General features: G+C 37.5%; 1 protein-coding gene across 3 annotated transcripts in view; it reads left to right on the top strand.

Annotated features, from left to right (window-relative positions):
• The window catches only part of AGGF1 (angiogenic factor with G-patch and FHA domains 1), a 47,802-nt gene extending 31,937 nt beyond the window's left edge, over positions 1-15,865 (top strand). For 2 of the 3 annotated variants that reach the window (XM_082457230.1, XM_082457229.1), the window contains exons 9-14: positions 3,790-3,891; positions 5,437-5,602; positions 6,766-6,848; positions 9,961-10,088; positions 12,286-12,385; positions 13,657-15,865. In XM_082457230.1, coding sequence (XP_082313356.1) covers positions 3,790-3,891; positions 5,437-5,602; positions 6,766-6,848; positions 9,961-10,088; positions 12,286-12,385; positions 13,657-13,857 — 780 coding nt within the window. In that variant the 3' untranslated portion in view covers positions 13,858-15,865. The remainder of the gene's footprint in view (positions 1-3,789; positions 3,892-5,436; positions 5,603-6,765; positions 6,849-9,960; positions 10,089-12,285; positions 12,386-13,656) is intronic. The other variant, XM_082457231.1, reaches the window with a different exon arrangement.
• The last annotated feature ends 1,951 nt before the right edge of the window (positions 15,866-17,816 follow it).

The raw sequence follows: 17,816 nt of genomic DNA, 5'->3' as shown, positions 1-17,816 counted from the left end.
TGGGTCTTCGTTTCTGTGCGAGGGCTTTCTCCAGTTGTGGCAAGCGGGGGCCACTCTTCGTCGCGGTGCGCGGGCCTCTCACTATCGCGGCCTCTCGTTGTGGAGCACAGGCTCCAGACGCGCAGGCTCAGTAATTGCGGCTCATGGGCCCAGTTGCTCCACGGCATGTGCGATCTTCCCAGACCAGGGCACAAACCCTTGTCCCCTGCATTGGCAGACAGATTCTCAACCACTGTGCCACCAGGGGAGCCCTGTATTTATTTTTTGATAGTTTGATTAATATGTGTCTCTGTGTGTTTCTCTTTGGGTTTATCCTGTATGGTACTCTCTGTGCTTCCTGGACTTGATTGACTATTTCCTTTCCCATGTTAGGGAAGTTTTCAACTATAATCTCTTCCAATATTTTCTCACACCCTTTCTTTTTCTCTTCTTCTTCTGGGACCCCTGTAATTTGGATGTTGGTGCGTTTAATGTTGTCCCAGATGTCTCTGAGACTGTCCTCAATTCTTTTCATTCTTTTTTCTTTTTTCTGCTCCCTGGCAGTTTTTTCCACCATTTATCTTCCAGCTCACTTATCCGTTATTTTGTTATTGATTATTTCTAGAGTCTTTTTAATTTCAGTAATTGTGTTGTTCATCATTGTTTGTTTGCTCTTTAGTTTTTCTAGATCCTTGTTAAATGTTTCTTGTATTTTCTCCATTCTGTTTTCGAGATTTTGGATCATCTTTACTGTCATTATTCTGAATTCTTTTTCAGGTAGGTTGCCTATTTCATCTTCATTTATTTGGTCTTGTAGGTTTTTACCTGCTTCTTCGTCTGTAACATATTCTTTTGTCGTTTCTTTTTTTTTTTTTGATTTGTTTGTGCTGTATTCCTGTCTTACTGGTTGTTTGCCCTGAGATGTCCAGTACTGGAGTTTGCAGGCAGTTGGATAAAGCTGGGTCTTGGTGCTGAGATGAGGACCTCTGGGAGGCCTCACTCCAATTGATATTCCCTGGGGTCTGAGGTTCTCTGTTAGTCCAGCGGTTTGGACTCGGAGCTCCCACCACAGGAGCTCGGACCTGATCTCCAGCCTGGGAACCAAGATCCTGCAAGCTTTGTGGCATGGTAAAAAAAAAAGAAAGAAAAAAAGGAGCAGTACAGTATCAAAGAATAAAAAACAAAATTGAATTAGAAAGATAAAAATTATATTAGGAAAAAGGAAACTATATTGAAGCAACTGCAACAAGGTAAAATAAAACCACAACAGAAAAAAAGAGAAAAAAGGGGGGAGGGCAGGGAACAAGCCAAAAGGAGAGAACAATAACAAAGTATAAAGAATAAAATAAAATTAGAAAAATAAAAAATCTATTAGGAAAAATAAAAATATAAAAGAACAACAATGAATCAACAAGGTAAAACAGAACCCGAATCTAAAAGAGAAAAAAGAAAAAAATGCACCTTGACTATGGGGGCAGAGTTTAGACTGGGGTGGAAGAGACAGGGGCGGGATTTAGTGTGGAGCGGGACCTAGGCAGGTGGGGGGTGACATTTGAGCATGGGGCGGGGCCTAGGTGGCCATGTTCAGGCTTTGGGCGGGGCCTCTGCTTAGTTCCTGCGCTGAAGGGGAGAGGCAGCATATTGAAAGGAGGGCCTCTGGAGTGTGGAGTTCCGGAGTTTGGAGGTAGGGCCCTGAGTGAGGGTGTGTGGGTGGGGATTAGGCCAAGTGTTGGAGGGTGTCTCTGAGTGCAGAGGTGGGACCCTGGGTGGGGGGATGGGGACGGGGCTTGGGTTCTGCGAGGCAGGAGGGAGGCTCTGAGGGCAGAGGATTAGGCCTGGGAGCCCAACAGGCTCCCTGGTGCCTAAGTGGACAGGGAAAGCACTGGCCCCGTTCCCTTCCGTTCTTTTGTGGCCCTCCCCCACTGTCTCCCCCAGGGTCTCCCCGACCACTGGATCCCTAACCGTGGGTGGGTCCCGCTGGGTGTAGGAACTCCTCCCCTCCCCCAGCCGCCCCTCAGGGATGCCGGTCCGGGAGGTCCAGCCTTTACTTTTGCTCCCCCTCCCCTCCCTCCCACTCCCTCAGGACCTGTTCGGCTGGAGGGGGCCTCGGTGGGCAGAGGATCAGGCCTGGGATCTGAACAGGTTCCTGGGGGCCCAAGTGGGCAGGGGAAACCTGGCCACACTCCCTTTTGATCCTCTGCCCTCCCAGTGGTTCCCCAATTTCCCCCTTTGGGCGTGGGATCCCTTCCCATCCCCCAGCCACCCCTTAGGTGTGCCAGTCCCGTCCCGCCTCCACTTCTCCCCCCCCTTCACTCCCCCCACGCCCCACATCCTACCCAGTTGCTGGGGTTTCCTCCCGTCCCCTTAGGTGTCTGTTGTCCCCCACCGGTGCCTGCTAGGTGCCCTAGTTGTGCGGAGACGCGAATTCCCCGTCCTCCTGGTACGCTATCTTGACTCTGCCCCTGTAACTAGCATTTTTACTTATTTAGCATGTTTTCAAGATTCATCCATGTTGTAGCATATATCAGTACTTCATTTCTTTTTATTGACAAATATTCCATTGTTCAGATACAGATATTTTATCTGTTCATCAGCTGATGGACATTTGAATTGTTTCCACTTTTTGGTTATTAAGAATAATGCTGCTGTGAACATTTCACGTACAGGTTTTTGTTTGGAGGTATGTTTTCATTTCTCTTGATGCCTACCTCAGAGTAGAATTGTTGAATCGTATGGTAACTCTCTGTTTAACATTTTGAGGAACTGTCAGACCCCCCACAAAGCAGCTGCACCATTTTACGTTCCCACCAGCAATGTATTGTTTATGAAATTTAAAGTTAAATATTTCTGCAGCTCTATATCCAGTTAAATACACATGTATTGAGTACCTGCCTAATATATGTGAGGCACTGTATTACGTACTAAGTGGTAAGAAAATTGTAAACTAAATGTAAGCAATAGGGACTTCCCTGGTGGTCCAGTGGTAGAGAATCCACCTTCCAGTGCAGGGGATGTGGGTTCGATCCCTGGTTGGGGAACTAAGATCCTACATGCTGCGGGGCAGCTAAGCCCGAGCGCCTCAACAAGAGAGCCCACGTGCCGCAAACTACAGTGCCCACAGCGCTCTGGAGCCTGCGCACCACAACTAGAGAGAAAACCCACACGCCACAACTAGAGAGAAGCCCACATGCCAAAACGAAAGATCCGCGTGCCTCAAGGAAGATCCTGCATGCTGCAGCTAAGACCTGACACAGCCAAATAAATAAATAAATAAATTAAATAAAAATAAATAAATGTAAGCGATAATTGTAAGCAGTACAGTGACATTCACATATATGGAAACTTTGTGTAATTTAATTGTTATATAAATAAAGTGCTGTGGAACAGAAGGGAGTGATTAGTTCTGAGTATTGAAAATTTGGAAAAAACAGAAGTCGGCCTTGAATGTTTCAAATCACCTTTCATATTAAGAATTTTTAATAACATGAACAAATATATTAGGTGAAAAAATTATTTCAAATTATATATATAGTATAATCTCAACTATATTATAAAAGTAGAAACGATAAGACACATACTAAATTATTAATGGTAATTATAGGTGGAATTATAGGTGACTTCTTCTCCTGTAGCCTTCTCATTTCTACCAGAAGCATTATTATACTTTTGTATTCTGAAAAAAATGTATTAAAAATAATAAAAGTTAAATTATTAAGAGACTAAAGTTCATTGCATCTTATCATAGAGAAATTATCTATGGTTTAAAAAAAAGTATAATACTTTATAATTACCTGGTTTCTTTTTTTTAAGTTTCATGCAGAAATTTATTTTGACCACGACTTACAAAGTTATGTCCTTGTGGATCAAGGCAGTCAAAATGGTACAATTGTTAATGGAAAACAGATTCTTCAAGTGAGTATATACTTATTAATTAAATACTTGCACATTATTTTAAAAAACTGAAATGAAACTTTTTATCCCTCAGGGCCATAGTTATTATACATATCATTTAGTTCAGATTGGTATTCACCCAAATGTGTTAACATGGAAGGGAATTCTTAGAAAGAGCTAAAAAATGTATACAGTAAGTGGATACTTAACTGTTGAGTTTTGACTTCTAATTATGTACTTGTGCCTTATATTTAGAAATAAATGCATTTTAAAGCTATTCAGAGTAAATGTTCTTACAGCAACTTTAGGGGCCATCCTTTTTGTGTGTGTGTGTGTGTGTGTGTGTGTGTGTGTGTTTAAACTTTTAAAGGAAATGTTGTTAAGCTGGAAACTCCTTGAAGGCAGGGACTATGTCTATTCAGTTAACTCTTCTATCCCAACATGTAGCAAAGTGTTTTAGCACATAATAAGATAATATATGGAAGGGAGGGAGGGAGGTCTTATTCTTAGTCTATAGGAATCAAAAATGAGATAAGGGCTTCCCTGGTGGCGCAGTGGTTGAGAATCCGCCTGCCAATGCAGGGGACACGGGTTCGAGCCCTGGTCTGGGAAGATCCCACATGCCGCGGAGCAACTAAGCCCGTGAGCCACAATTACTGAGCCTGCGCATCTGGAGCCTGTGCTCCGCAACAAGAGAGGCCACGATAATGAGAGGCCCGCGCACCGCGATGAAGAGTGGACCCCACTTGCCGCAACTAGAGAAAGCCCTCGCACAGAAACGAAGACCCAACACAGCCTTAAAATAAATAAATAAATTAAAAAAAAAAAAAGAGATAAAACTGAATTATCAAGAGAGGACGGAAAAAGGGAAATATGATGCACTTATCTCCTTAACACTTCATCTTTTTGACTGTGATGATTATTCATTTTGGTAAAAGACTGTTTGAAGTTTGAGTTGGGTATTTCTGTGATAGGATTGGGCATGGAGATGGGGAGATCAGTGGATTTTGATAATATAAAAATTAGAGGGCTTCCCTGGTGGCACAGTCGTTAAGAATCTGCCTGCCAATGCAGGGCACAGGGCTTCGAGCCCTGGTCCCGGAAGATCCCACGTGCCGCGGAGCAACTAAACCCGCGAGCCACAACTACTGAGCCCATGTGCCACAACTAGTGAAGCCCACACGCTTAGAGCCTGTGCTCTGCAATAAGAGAAGCCACTGCAATGAGAAGCCCGTGCACCACAACGAAGAGTAACCCCCGCTCGCTGCAGCTAGAGAAAGCCCACGGCTGGCAACAAAGACCCAATGCAGCCAAAAATAAATAATAATAAATAAAATAAATATTAAAAAAAAATTAGAAGTTGCTCGGTTCAGCTGTCATCTTCTTGACTAGTAGAATATTATGCATCACCTTCAAGTTTTGTGGAAATGTGTGTGCATATGTCTATCTCATTGAGAACAATCTCAAATTTTTTTTTTATAATCAGACATTACTTACAGTAGACATAAATAAAATAACCATATGTAACTCTCTTGGGTTTGGTTTTGTAATTTTTTTCTCCTTTAGCCCAAAACTAAATGTGACCCTTACGTACTTGAGCATGGAGATGAAGTGAAGATTGGAGAGACTGTGTTGTCCTTTCACATTCACCCTGGCAGTGATACCTGTGATGGCTGTGAACCAGGGCAGGTTAGAGCTCACCTTCGTCTTGATAAGAAAGATGAACCTTTTGGTATGTGAAACATACTGTTTATGGGCATGGTAGCTTTTTTTTTTTTTTTTGGCATGGTAGCTTTTTAATTCACTGCGTGTTCTAAAAAAGTATCAGTTAGTTACCAGCTTCATATCTAATTGATATAATACTCTATTGAGATACATTTATAGTTAAGTGAATATTATCAAATGAGACTAAGAAATGACATGTATTTGAAATTTGAGACCTAGACTAGTAGATTATGATTGTAGTTGGTTTTTCTGTGTAATAATTTAGTTGTACTATTACAGCATTAGGTTACTTTATGACCAGGAATGATAATCATTAGCTCTGTTTTTGCTAATCCAGTCTATAGGCTTTTGAAGCATTGCTGCAGTGGTAGCTAAATGTACTTCAAAGGAGTAATTGTGACATAAATAGAGATTGGTTTCCCTTTAACATCTATTTACTGATATAAAAAGTCACCCACAGTTAAACTCTGATGTAAAATAGTAACATAGAAAATAATAGGCCAAGGTATTAAGATTTATTGGTTGATATATTTGCTTTCCTACTTGTAGTTTGTTTGATATATTATCTGTGTATATACCATTACTTTCTATAATAAATAATATTGTAAAATGTTGCTATCTTATTTAAAACCCACTCATCTAAGGCTTTAAAAATTGAAAGATACTTTTAACTAGTAAGAAGTAATTTTTTTCACATCATTTGTTTCCTTTAAATACCAACAATACATGTTCATTATGTATTTTTTGTTTTCTCATACTACATTATGAAAATGAGTATGGCACATTACATAGTAACTTGAATCTTGGGTTCTGTTATTTTTCTTTTGCACCAGCTTATGTTCCTTTGGAAAATTCACAATATTTCTGCATTTGGGTTTCTATTACAGTAACCATATTGAAAAATTAAGATGTTCAGTGTTTCTTTCAGTATCTAAAACATTCCTATAATCTTTGAGTTTTGGTTTACTTTCCAAGTAGACTTAATTACCAAAATGCTGAAAGGACATCATCACAACCTAAGATCCTTTTATATTAATTTATTTGAACTTTTTGTTAATCTGCAAATGGGATACTAGTACTATTAGTTTTTCATTATTAAATAAACAGTATTATATCAGATTTAGTGTTTTGTTTTGTTTTTTTTAAACCAAACTCAATTTTTCCTTTTAGTTGGTCCAACTCTAAGTAAGGAGGAAAAAGAGTTGGAAAGGAGAAAAGAATTAAAGAAAATACGAGTAAAATATGGTTTGCAGGTAAGGGAGTTAAATATTGTTACATGTGTTAAACTGTGCATCTGGTTTTGTATAAAACTGCCTGTAGATAAGCATAGTCCATTTTTATATATAAAACGAGAGCTATTTAGAATGATTCTGAGATTTGTGTAATTCCTGTTAGTTGTTTACTGTTTACCTCAACAACTGTTGAGGTTGGAGTAGGAAAGTGATGATAATACCCTATATTGGAATAGCCATTTCTAGTTTTTAAAAAACTTGCATTAAAATGATACCCTTGAAAAACACAGTTGGAGGACTAATACTGCCTGATTTCAAGACTTATTATAAACTACAGCAATAAAGACAGTATAGTACTGGCAAAAAGATAAACAAATATGTTGATGGAACAGAATAATGAGTTCAGAAATAGACCCATATAGATAGATACATAGATAAATGTGTATATATGTGTGTGTGTGTGTGTGTGTGTGTATGATTTTCAGCAAAGGCATGAAGGCAATTTGGTGGAAAGAGGATGGTCTTTTTTCAGCAAACAGTGCTGGAACAATTAGATAGCCATATACAACAACAACAACCTTGATCCCCACCTCATAACATATTAAAATGAGCTCAAAATGGACTATACATATAAATTTAAAACTTAAAACTATAAAATTTCTAGAAGCAAACCTTAAAAAAAAAGTCAAAGATTTGTTAAGGTATCTAACACTAAAAGCACTATCCATAAAAGCACAAATTGTACTTCCTCCAAAACTTCTGTTCTTCCAAAGACACAATTAAGAGAATGAAAAGATAAGCCACAGACTGGGAAAAATATTCGCAAATCATATATCTGATAAAAATCATGTATCTTATACCTAGAGTATATAAAGAACTCTGAAAACTCAATAAGGGAAAACAACTTAATTTAAAAATGAGCAAAAGATTTGAATAGACACTTCACCAAAGCAGGTGGCAAATACACACATGAAAAGATGTTCAGTATTATTAGTCATTGGGGAATTGCAATTTAAAACCAGTTAAAAAGACTGACCATACTAAGTGTTGGTGGGCATGTGGAGGAACTGGAACTCTCATACACTGCTGGTGAAAATATAAATGGTGTGATTGCTTTGGAGAAGAGTTTAGTACTTTGTCTAAAAGTTAAATATACACCTACTGTATTATTCACCATTCTACTTCAAAGTATTTCATTTCTGTCCAAGAGAAATGAAAGCACATGTTCATACAAAAACTAGTGAACAAATGGTCACAGCAGCTTTTTTTCTAATAGCCAAAAACTATCATAAATGGATAAACTATGTTAACTCTGTATGGTCAAACATTCTAGCAATAAAAAAGCATAAGCTATTGATACAGACTACAACATGGATGAATCTCAAAATGTGCTGAGTGAAAGAGCCAGACAAAAAGAGTACAGTTGACTGTTGAAAAACCCGGGGATTAGGTGTGCTGACTCTCACCTTGGTTGAAAAATCTGCATATAGCTGGTACTCAGCCCTCTATGTCTACAGTTCTGTATACCTGGGGTTCTGCATCCACAGATTCAACCAATTGCAGATCGTGTAGTACTGTAGTATTTACCACTGAAAAAAAATCTATAAGTGGATCCACGGAGTTCAAACCCATGTTGTTCAAAGATCAACTCAACCATACTGTATACTTCGATTCTATAAAATTCTAGGAAAGCAAACCTAATGTATCATGGCAGAAAGATCAGTGGTTGCCTGGCTACAGGAGAAGATGCACAGGGAGAGGGGCTGGAGGGATAGATTACAAAGAAGGACGAGGATACTTTTGTGGGAGATGAATATGTTTATTATCTTAATTGCGATGGTTTCATAAGTGTATACGAATCTCAAAAGTAACTGTGCACTTTATGTGTAATTTATTGTATGTTAATTATACCTCAGTAAGGCAGTTTAAAAAAATTACCATTTAATCCTATAAGTAGACCAGGAAAGTAATTAATATTGCCAGTTTACATTAGAGAAACTAGAGCTGGTCACCTACCTACTAAATGACAGAGCTAGATATAGGATCTAGGTCTTAAGTGTATTTGTCCAGTGTTTTTTACACTTTATGAACAAGTCAGAAAAGATGCTGCCAAAATAACATTTTTATGCAGAATTGTATTTTTTGTTACTGTTGTACTAAGGGAGAGAAATCATAATAGAAAAAAATGTTAAGAGGTTAATTTGGGAGGAAAATAGATATGTAAGGAGAGACTAAAATGTTTTTTCAAAAATTTTAGCTCAATTTCTACATCATTTTCTGGGGGGAATACCCATTAGGGTTGGTGGTCTGTATTTTTCTGTTTTGAAAGCAAAATTAAGTAAAAACTTCTGTGGTACTTTCCTTGCATTGCTCTAGCAGTCCGTAGCATCTTTTTGGATGAGTGTTGTACATTTTATGTAAAGATTAGCAAATAGTAACAAAGGGGAAGAGGAGCTTTTGAAACCCCAAGCTGAATTGCCTGTCTCTTCTGTGCCACTGCCATATCTTGTGTATACCTCAATTGTTGAACCAGTCATACTGTAGCATGCTGAAGACTGTGTGTCTGCACTTCAGGATTATAAATTTCTTTGCATTCTGTCACCTAGCATAGGGCATAATTTACTCTTTACTTAGAAAATATTTGTTGAGTGACTGATTAATCATATAATGAAGCTGTATTGAAGCAAAAAGCTATTATTATTGCCAGGGTAAAAGAGTATTTATTTCCTTTTATCTATTTTTTAAAGACTTTCTACATTTTTCCCTTCTAAGGAACAGTGTCAAAATATTTTAGGTCCTTTGGAACTTTCAGTTCCTTAGAGAAAAGGAGAAATAGATTTTTTTCCCCAACCCCAGGGGTTCTCCATATTTTTTTGAATACTTGTAGTTCATATGAGAATATGAGTACACAGCACTGATTCAAAATATACTATATTTTCACTATATTAAAGGGGATAGCATAGAAATATTCAATAATGTAATTGTCTTAATTTGTATCATATCTTAATTTATATCATGGCTTGTTTAATGGAGACCACATTGGACCATATTTGCTAAGCAAGGCAAATATACAGACATTATATTTTTATTTATCAGTTTTGTTTTCCTCAATGAATATTTCATGTTTATGAAGAATACAGACTACGAAGATGAAAAGGCTTTGAAGAATCCAAAATATAAAGATAGAGCTGGAAAACGCAGGGAGCAGATAGGAAGTGAAGGAACTTTCCAAAGAGATGATGCTCCTGCATCCGTTCATTCGTAAGTATTAAATTTTAATTGCTTGAAACAGTCTTTGTACCATAATCACGTTCATAGGGTAGTGTGATTTATATGGCTATATAATCTGCTAGGTAACCTTTATAGGAATAATATAGAACAAGATGGAAACTCTACATCTGTTTACATTTTCCTCTAATATTGGTATTGCGTTATTCCCTAGAAAATTACTGATCATATATGTAAGTATACATACAGATTTATCACATACAAACTTAAACACACATATATATGCATAGCTAACATTGTAGCCACACAACTGAGTGACCATACTTTTATATATTAGATATTTAGGAGGCTGGGCTAGTAAGAAATTGGTATGGACTGATACTTTTAATAGTTATTTCAGAACTCAACTGCTTCTGTTCTTGACCCTGAAATACTATTTTTCTTACTTTTTTGGGGTGGGGGGCGGCTGCGTCGGGTCTTAGTTGTGGCTTGCGGGATCTTAGTTGTGACATGTGGGATCTTTCTTTGCGGGGCGCAGGCTTCTCTCTAGTTGCGGCGCGTGGACTTAGTTGCCCCGTAGCACATGAGATCTTAGTTCCCCGACCAGGGATGGAACCCGCATCCCCTGCATTGGAAGGTGGATTCTTAACCACTGGACCACCAGGGAAGTCCCTTACTTATTTTTGATCCAGTTCTTTTCTCTTGGTAAAGTAGCATTGATAAACATGAAAAATGTAATTTTGAAGCCTACAAAATGATTATATTTCTGCGTTTAATCATATATTAGCTACATTTTGTTTCTCGGAATATAAATTCTAGGTTTAGTTAACATTTAAATCTTTCATGTAGAACTAACAATTAGTTACTAAATTTTGACTTATTATCATTTTATTGATTCTAAGATACACTACTTGGATAGAATTTTACAGTTACATGTGACAGCAGTTTTTTCTTAATGGTACATAGACTAACAGTGCATCTTAGAATTTATGGAGTCACATTTTATGAAATATAGCATTTTAAATTAGATATGCTAAGCAACATGACAAATATATATATATATATTTTTTTGATTAATTAATTTATTTATTTTTGGCTGTGTTGGGTCTTTGTTTCTGTGCGAGGGCTTTCTCTAGTTGTGGTGAGCGGGGGCCACTCTTCATCGCGGTGCGTGGGCCTCTCACTATCGCGGCCTCTCTTGTTGCGGAGCGCAAGCCCCAGACGCGCAGGCTCAGTAGTTGTGGCTCATGGGCCTAGTTGCTCCGCGGCATGTGGGATCTTCCCAGACCAGGGCTCGAACCGTGTCCCCTGCATTGGCAGGCAGATTCTCAACCACTGCGCCACCAGGGAAGCCCGACAAATATATTTTAAGGTTTAATATTTTTGAAATAATTGCTAGAGAATATGAAGATTGTATTACAGTTAAATTAGAAGATAGAAATGAAAAATGAAATCCATTGGTCTGACATTGCTTGGGTTATCGTTATTGGAGAGCTAATTTACATATTTTGTAGAACTGAAAAGACAATGTGATAGAACATAAAATTAAAATACCCTTAAATTAGCAGATCATAAAACAAAATGCAAATAGTTAATGAGAGGTTTAGTTTCGTTTTATTTTAACTTTTTTTGTTGATGTTAAATTCACAAATGTAAGTATCAATATCAGTGATATATCGTAAGATTAACACATTGCAGAATACACGTCTTGGTCAAGAAATGGAAAATTATCAGTAACCCCAGAAACCTACCCTCCTAGTGTCCCCTCTTAATCACTATTCCTCTCTCCTCCCCAAAGGTAACTTATTCTACTGACTTCACCAGCATCAGATTAATTTCACTTATTTTTTAACTTTAAATAAATGGAATAATTTAGTATTTATTTTGTGTCTATATTCTTTTTGTCCAGCATTACTTTGTTATGTTAGGTACATTTTATTTTCATTGCCATATAATTTTCTCTGTATGAATATGCCACAGTTTATCCACTTTACCACTGATGGACATCTGGATTGTTTCTAATTTGTGGTTATTAGATTTAGCTGCAAAACATTCCCTTTTCTGTTAAGTAGTATATGTAGGAGTAGAATTTGTGTATCTTCAACTTTATTAGGTAATGCCAAATAGTTTCTAAAGTAGTTGTACCAGTTATTTTTATTTCATGAATTTATTATAAATGTGACTTAAATGGTCTTTTAGAAGTCAACTCTCATCTTACTTTTCTCTAAAGTGAAATTACTGATAGCAATAAAGGTCGGAAGATGTTGGAAAAGATGGGTTGGAAAAAAGGAGAGGGCCTAGGGAAGGACGGTGGAGGAATGAAAACTCCGGTAAGACTCGAGATTTCTTTCATTCTTTATTCTTGTAACGGATATATTTACTGTACTTACTATATGCCAGGTGTTGCCTTAAGTGCTAGGAGTATTGTAGCAAGCAAAAAGAGACATAATTACTACCTTTGTGGCAATCATAGTTACCAAATATATGTGTTTATGATTTGTTTTGTTTTGTTTTTAAAGTTCTTAGGAAGGCTCTTAGAGTTTTTTCCTTCATCAGACTAGGATAGTGAATGTTATTTCCTGAGCCAGAAGTTCTTCTGTGTCTTAGTTATTTTTACTGACTTCTTTACTGTGCCTTGTCCTAACATGCAAGAGCAATCACAGTGTTACTTTATGAACAGGCAGACTCTGTACTAGCTGGAGAATCTGTTTTAGGTTCAAGATTCAGAGCATGTAACAAGCAATAGAGAGAATCATGTCCGGAAAACAACACAGTGGTTTAATTCTATAGTCCTATGGTTCATCGGAGGTTCAGATTCTCTTTCACAAAAACCTTACAAAGTAGTAATATGATCAAAGAACTTTCTTGATGATTACTTGGTACCTAAAGAAATAATGGGTGCATCAGTGTGAGTTTAATGTAAATTTTCTCATTTCATTGAGGTAGAGTGGGATGAACATGGGTTTTGTAGTCAGGTTAGAATATGTGTTCTATCACTAGCTGTGCGACTTAGGGCAAGTTTGGATTTCAGTTTTCATATGTAAAAATGGGGATAATGAGAACTCTTTCAGGGATATCTGAACATAAAGCCCCTAGGATGGTGCCTGACATATATTAGGCACTCAGTAACTGGTGGCTTATAATGGTTCTCATAATAATGCGAACTCCTCCCCTCCTCTTATGAAAATAAACAAGTTCTCTTTTTATGACTCTTAATGTTTAACTTACCTGTTCACTTACTTAGGCGAGGCTTGGACTGTAGGTTTAAATACATCCATTGCTTTTACTTCTCGTTAGAGTAGATGACAGATTGATTCTGCAGCATCTCAGTGAAATTTGGTGATTGCTATTTAAGGAGCATTCTGTTTTCTATAGAGTCAACTGTACTTATTGACAAGCAAGACAATGTAGAAAAATGAGTTTGAGTTCCATGTATAATCATGTATTTATTCCTGTATGTATTTGATGTATTTGACAGTTTTTTCTTATGCATCAATCTTTTCTAATTCAAAGAATTATAGTTAAAGTACCAAATTGGATACAGCAGATTTCAGTGTGTTTAGATACTACAGTAAGTTCTCTTCTTAACTTTTGGTAACAGATCCAGCTTCAACTTCGGCGAACACATGCAGGCTTGGGGACAGGCAAGCCATCTTCAATTGAAGATCTTCACCTTCTCCAAAACAAGAGCAAAAAGAACTGGGAGAAAGCACGAGAGAGGTTTGCTGAAAACTTCCCCGAAACTAAATCTCAAAAAGATGCACCAGGGACTGTGCCTTGGGTCAAAGGGACTGTAGAGTGAAGGTCAGTCATAGAACACAAAAGCTTTTTTATAGAATTTGGAAACTCTTGTTTAATTGCATACATTTTCTCTCCAAAAGAGTCAGTGGCATGAGGGAACCGTGTCACAATTTACCCCCTCTTGATTCAGAAATGTGTAATAAAGTGTGGTTTGCAGTTTTTAAAAAACATTTTAAAAAACTAATAAATAGTGACTGAATCGAGTTATGCTGTGGGTGGACTAAAGTTCACAGGGCACAGATGAGCTTATCAAGCTTTGTTACTTTATTTTGTCATTTGCAAGACCCATATAAGCAACTAGCCATATAAGCAAAATTCATGTAACCACTAACTTAAATGTACATTTGTCCTTGTCTCCTTATATTCATTATTGTACGATGCATAACAAAAGAAACATCGAAAGTTTATAAAAACAATTCTGACTATATACATCCTTGTTTATGCCCTTTAGGACCTAGGTAGAAAATGTTGAGAAAACATGGGTAGTGGTGTATAAATGTTATTATATTTGAAATAACCCAAGTAATATTATTGAAGAGCTAATGAACAGCTGACATGTTGTAGAAAATCAGTCTCATTGTTTTCTTCTGTGAAGAATCTGTTGATTTGTACTATAAAGCATTTACCTTTGGTTTGTTTCATAGCTGAAATATTTAGATAATGAACAATTGAGTACAGTATTGAAATATTCAGTGTGCTGGCATTTGTAGTTTTGATAAATCCCATTGCTGGCAATGGAGTTGTGCCAGAAAAATCTGATTTCTACTGAAAAAGGGTTACCTAGCCAAGGCCTCAGACTCAAGATACTTATTGAAAACGTCTTCAAATGCAATAAAAAACATTATAACATCAAAAAGAATGATTCATTGAACCAATAATTTAAACATACTGGTCTGCTTTGAACTCATGACCAGCCAGAATTTTCCTCTGTAAATTGGCAGCACAGTAATGAAAGGATAACCTCAGATTTTCGGAGACTGCAGTGCAGCTTTCTGAGTGCAGGTGTCACCGCTCTGCCAGTTAACACTGTTCTTTTCCTTTCTGTTCAACTTTTCTCTCAGCTTTTTGCTGGGAAATCAGTGCTGGAACTGATCTTTTCTCATAATGAATATAAACTATATAGCTCCTTCATCTACTATAAAGAAATGTCTTCAAGATATAGAAATAGGAAAGGAAAATTCTGGAAAAAAGTATGCAATAGGGAAGATAATTCAGAAAGAAAGGCTACCTGTTGGAATTTCTAGTCTTAATGTACAGGGTACTTGGGAAGAAAGGGGGGGTGTGGAAAGAAAAATAAATGTATTACTAAAGATGAGACATATGACCAAACAATTGTCGTTATTAAAGGCCTAAGATGGGAAAAACCGAGGTCCTGTAACTCTAAAAATCTAGATTAAGTATTTTTCTGTATCCTTTTTGGCCACCTACATACACTAACACATACACATATATGTACATTAGACTTGGAGGCACTAGGAGTGTCCTGCATTATTTTCTCTGAAGTAGAAAAATTACTCATCTAAATGTGGTTCTGGTGCCGGTGCCCTACATATAGGTAACAATATAGGACCCTCAGAGTAAACTTGCTTCTGGTAGATCTCACTCATTGGGTTAGTATACAACTGTCTATGTAATATTTCCCATTTTTATTATTAGATTGTGGAAAACTTTTTCATTGTTTTCTTTTGTTAAGAAAATGGAAACTTGAAAATGGTGATAAAAATTGAAATATATGTGATATTTGCTTTATTAAAACCCTTTGCAGATCTAAAGTCTCAGGGCTATACTATATACTGGTTAAAGCACTGAATAATGTCTGGTTCTATTTCTACCTGTGAAATGAGAATATTTAACTCTCATGTTTGTCTTGAATAGAAAATGGGAAAATGTATGTAAAAGCACTTTGTAAACTGTAAAAGTAGTACAAATGTGAGCTTCTGTTTGTTTAGAAGCATAAATATGGATTATGTACAATTTGAATTACACATAAAGTTGTTTTGCGTCTAATATTTAAAACTATAGTTTATTCATGCAGTATAAATTTATTAACTTAATAGCCTTTAAGTGTTTAAGTGGAGCTACAAGTTGCTGAATTTTGAGAAATCTAACATATTTTGCCAGAACATGAGAAGCTGGCAAAATAGAGAACAGAAGAAACCATCACCATTACTGTAAAATAACAGAAATTGTTTTCTAGAATTAAATAGCCAGGAAGCACTTTTTCTCAGAAAGGGGGGGATTGTTTTCTTTCTGTTTTTAAAAGTTTTTACTTCTGATGTTTCACTTACTTTAGTTGTGAACTTATGAAAAGTTATGGTTCACCCAATTCAAACACCTTCCAACTTTTCATGTAAAAGATTATTTCTTAATTTGGCACATTTTCAAAGAGCAGGCAAAAGAAATAGAAATTTCCAGCAAGGAGAGATTGTATACAAAGGCCTTCCTAACGAGTTGCAGGACAGAGGGATGTGCTTGGCAGGGAGCCAGAAAGGCGTTTCTAGACCTAGCATCTAAAGGTGTTCTCAGGAACAGCTGAAAGTATTTTCCCCATTGTGTTGTTCTAAGTGTGCTTCTTATTTTTGTAGGGCATCACTTATATCTCTGCCTTGAATCTTTGATCTAAAACATTTCATTTTACTTTTTCAGGCTTTAAAGTGGAAATACATTTGGATTCTTTAAAATGAGTCAGTGTTTACGTGTGTGTCTATGTGTATCAGGGCCCAGGCTTTCTCTTTGCCTTTCTGCTTTACTCTTCTTAGTGCTGGCTTATGGCATTGTAGTTGCAAAATGACTTTTGGAACTCCAGTCGTCACAGTCATGTCCAAAACAGAAGAAAGAGGAAAGAGCAGTATTCCTGTTAGTTCTCTTTTATCAGGAAAGCAAAAGCTTACTCAGAAACTCTCAAAACAGACTTCTACTTAGGGTTATTAGCCAGAGCCTGATAACATTACTGCGCATAGCTGCAAGGGAAGTTGAAAAGGTAGGCCAACAGGATGGTCTCACTTGCCTTAAGCCAATCATGAGCTGTCACCTAGGGCAGAACATGTTGCTTGTTGGAACAAAATCAGGTTCAATGAGCAAGGCAGAGGGGGACAATGGCTACTGAATGGGCCTGTAACTGTCTGCCAGATAACCCAGCTATCCATTAGTGGTGACTTGGGGTGTTGGTTAAATTGTGTTGCAGGCCTACTATGTAATACTTTGTAGCCATTCAGATGAGTAAGATAGAACTGTCTATACCATGATAGAGAAGAATATTCTTATTACATTGCTGATTTAAAAAAGCATATTGGGGCTTCCCTGGTGGTGCAGTGGTTAAGAATCTGCCTGCCAATGCAGGGGTCACGGGTTCAAGCCCTGGTCTGGGAAGATCCCACATGCCGCGGAGCAACTAAGCTCGTGTGCCACAACTGCTGACCCTGCGTGCCACAACTACTAAGCCTGCGTGCCACAACTACTGAGCCCACACGCCTAGGGCCCGTGCTCCGCAACAAGAGGCCACCACAGTGAGAAACCCGTGCACCACAATGAAGAGTAGCCCCCACTCGCCGCAACTAGAGAAAGCCCACGCACAGCAATGAAGACCCAACACAGCCAAAAATAAATAAATAAAATAAATTTATAAAAAAAAAAGCATACTGTAGAAAAGTATGTAAAGCATCATCCCATTTAAAAACTATATGAGGGTATGTATCAAAGTGTTTACTTACCCAAGGAGTGAGCAGATTTTTGCTTTTTATTCATTTCTGTATTTGAACTTTAAAGCAGTAAAACTGTGTAGTTAACTATGTGTATTCATAGACATTTATAATAAGTAGAAATACAACACCAGGAAGAGTGGAGAGGCATTCAGGTCTCAAGCCCAGGTATTTTCCTCACACTCATGCCCAACTTCATTTACCAGCTATACTCCCATGGCTTCCAGGTTGTCTTAGCAGGGCACATATCCAACTCAAAGTC

The sequence above is a fragment of the Balaenoptera physalus genome (assembly GCF_965194825.1).
Source record: "Balaenoptera physalus genome assembly, chromosome: 3".
NCBI lineage: Eukaryota > Metazoa > Chordata > Mammalia > Artiodactyla > Balaenopteridae > Balaenoptera > Balaenoptera physalus.
The sequence above is the reverse complement of the archived record's forward strand: the minus strand, read 5'-3'. Positions and strand labels throughout refer to the sequence as shown.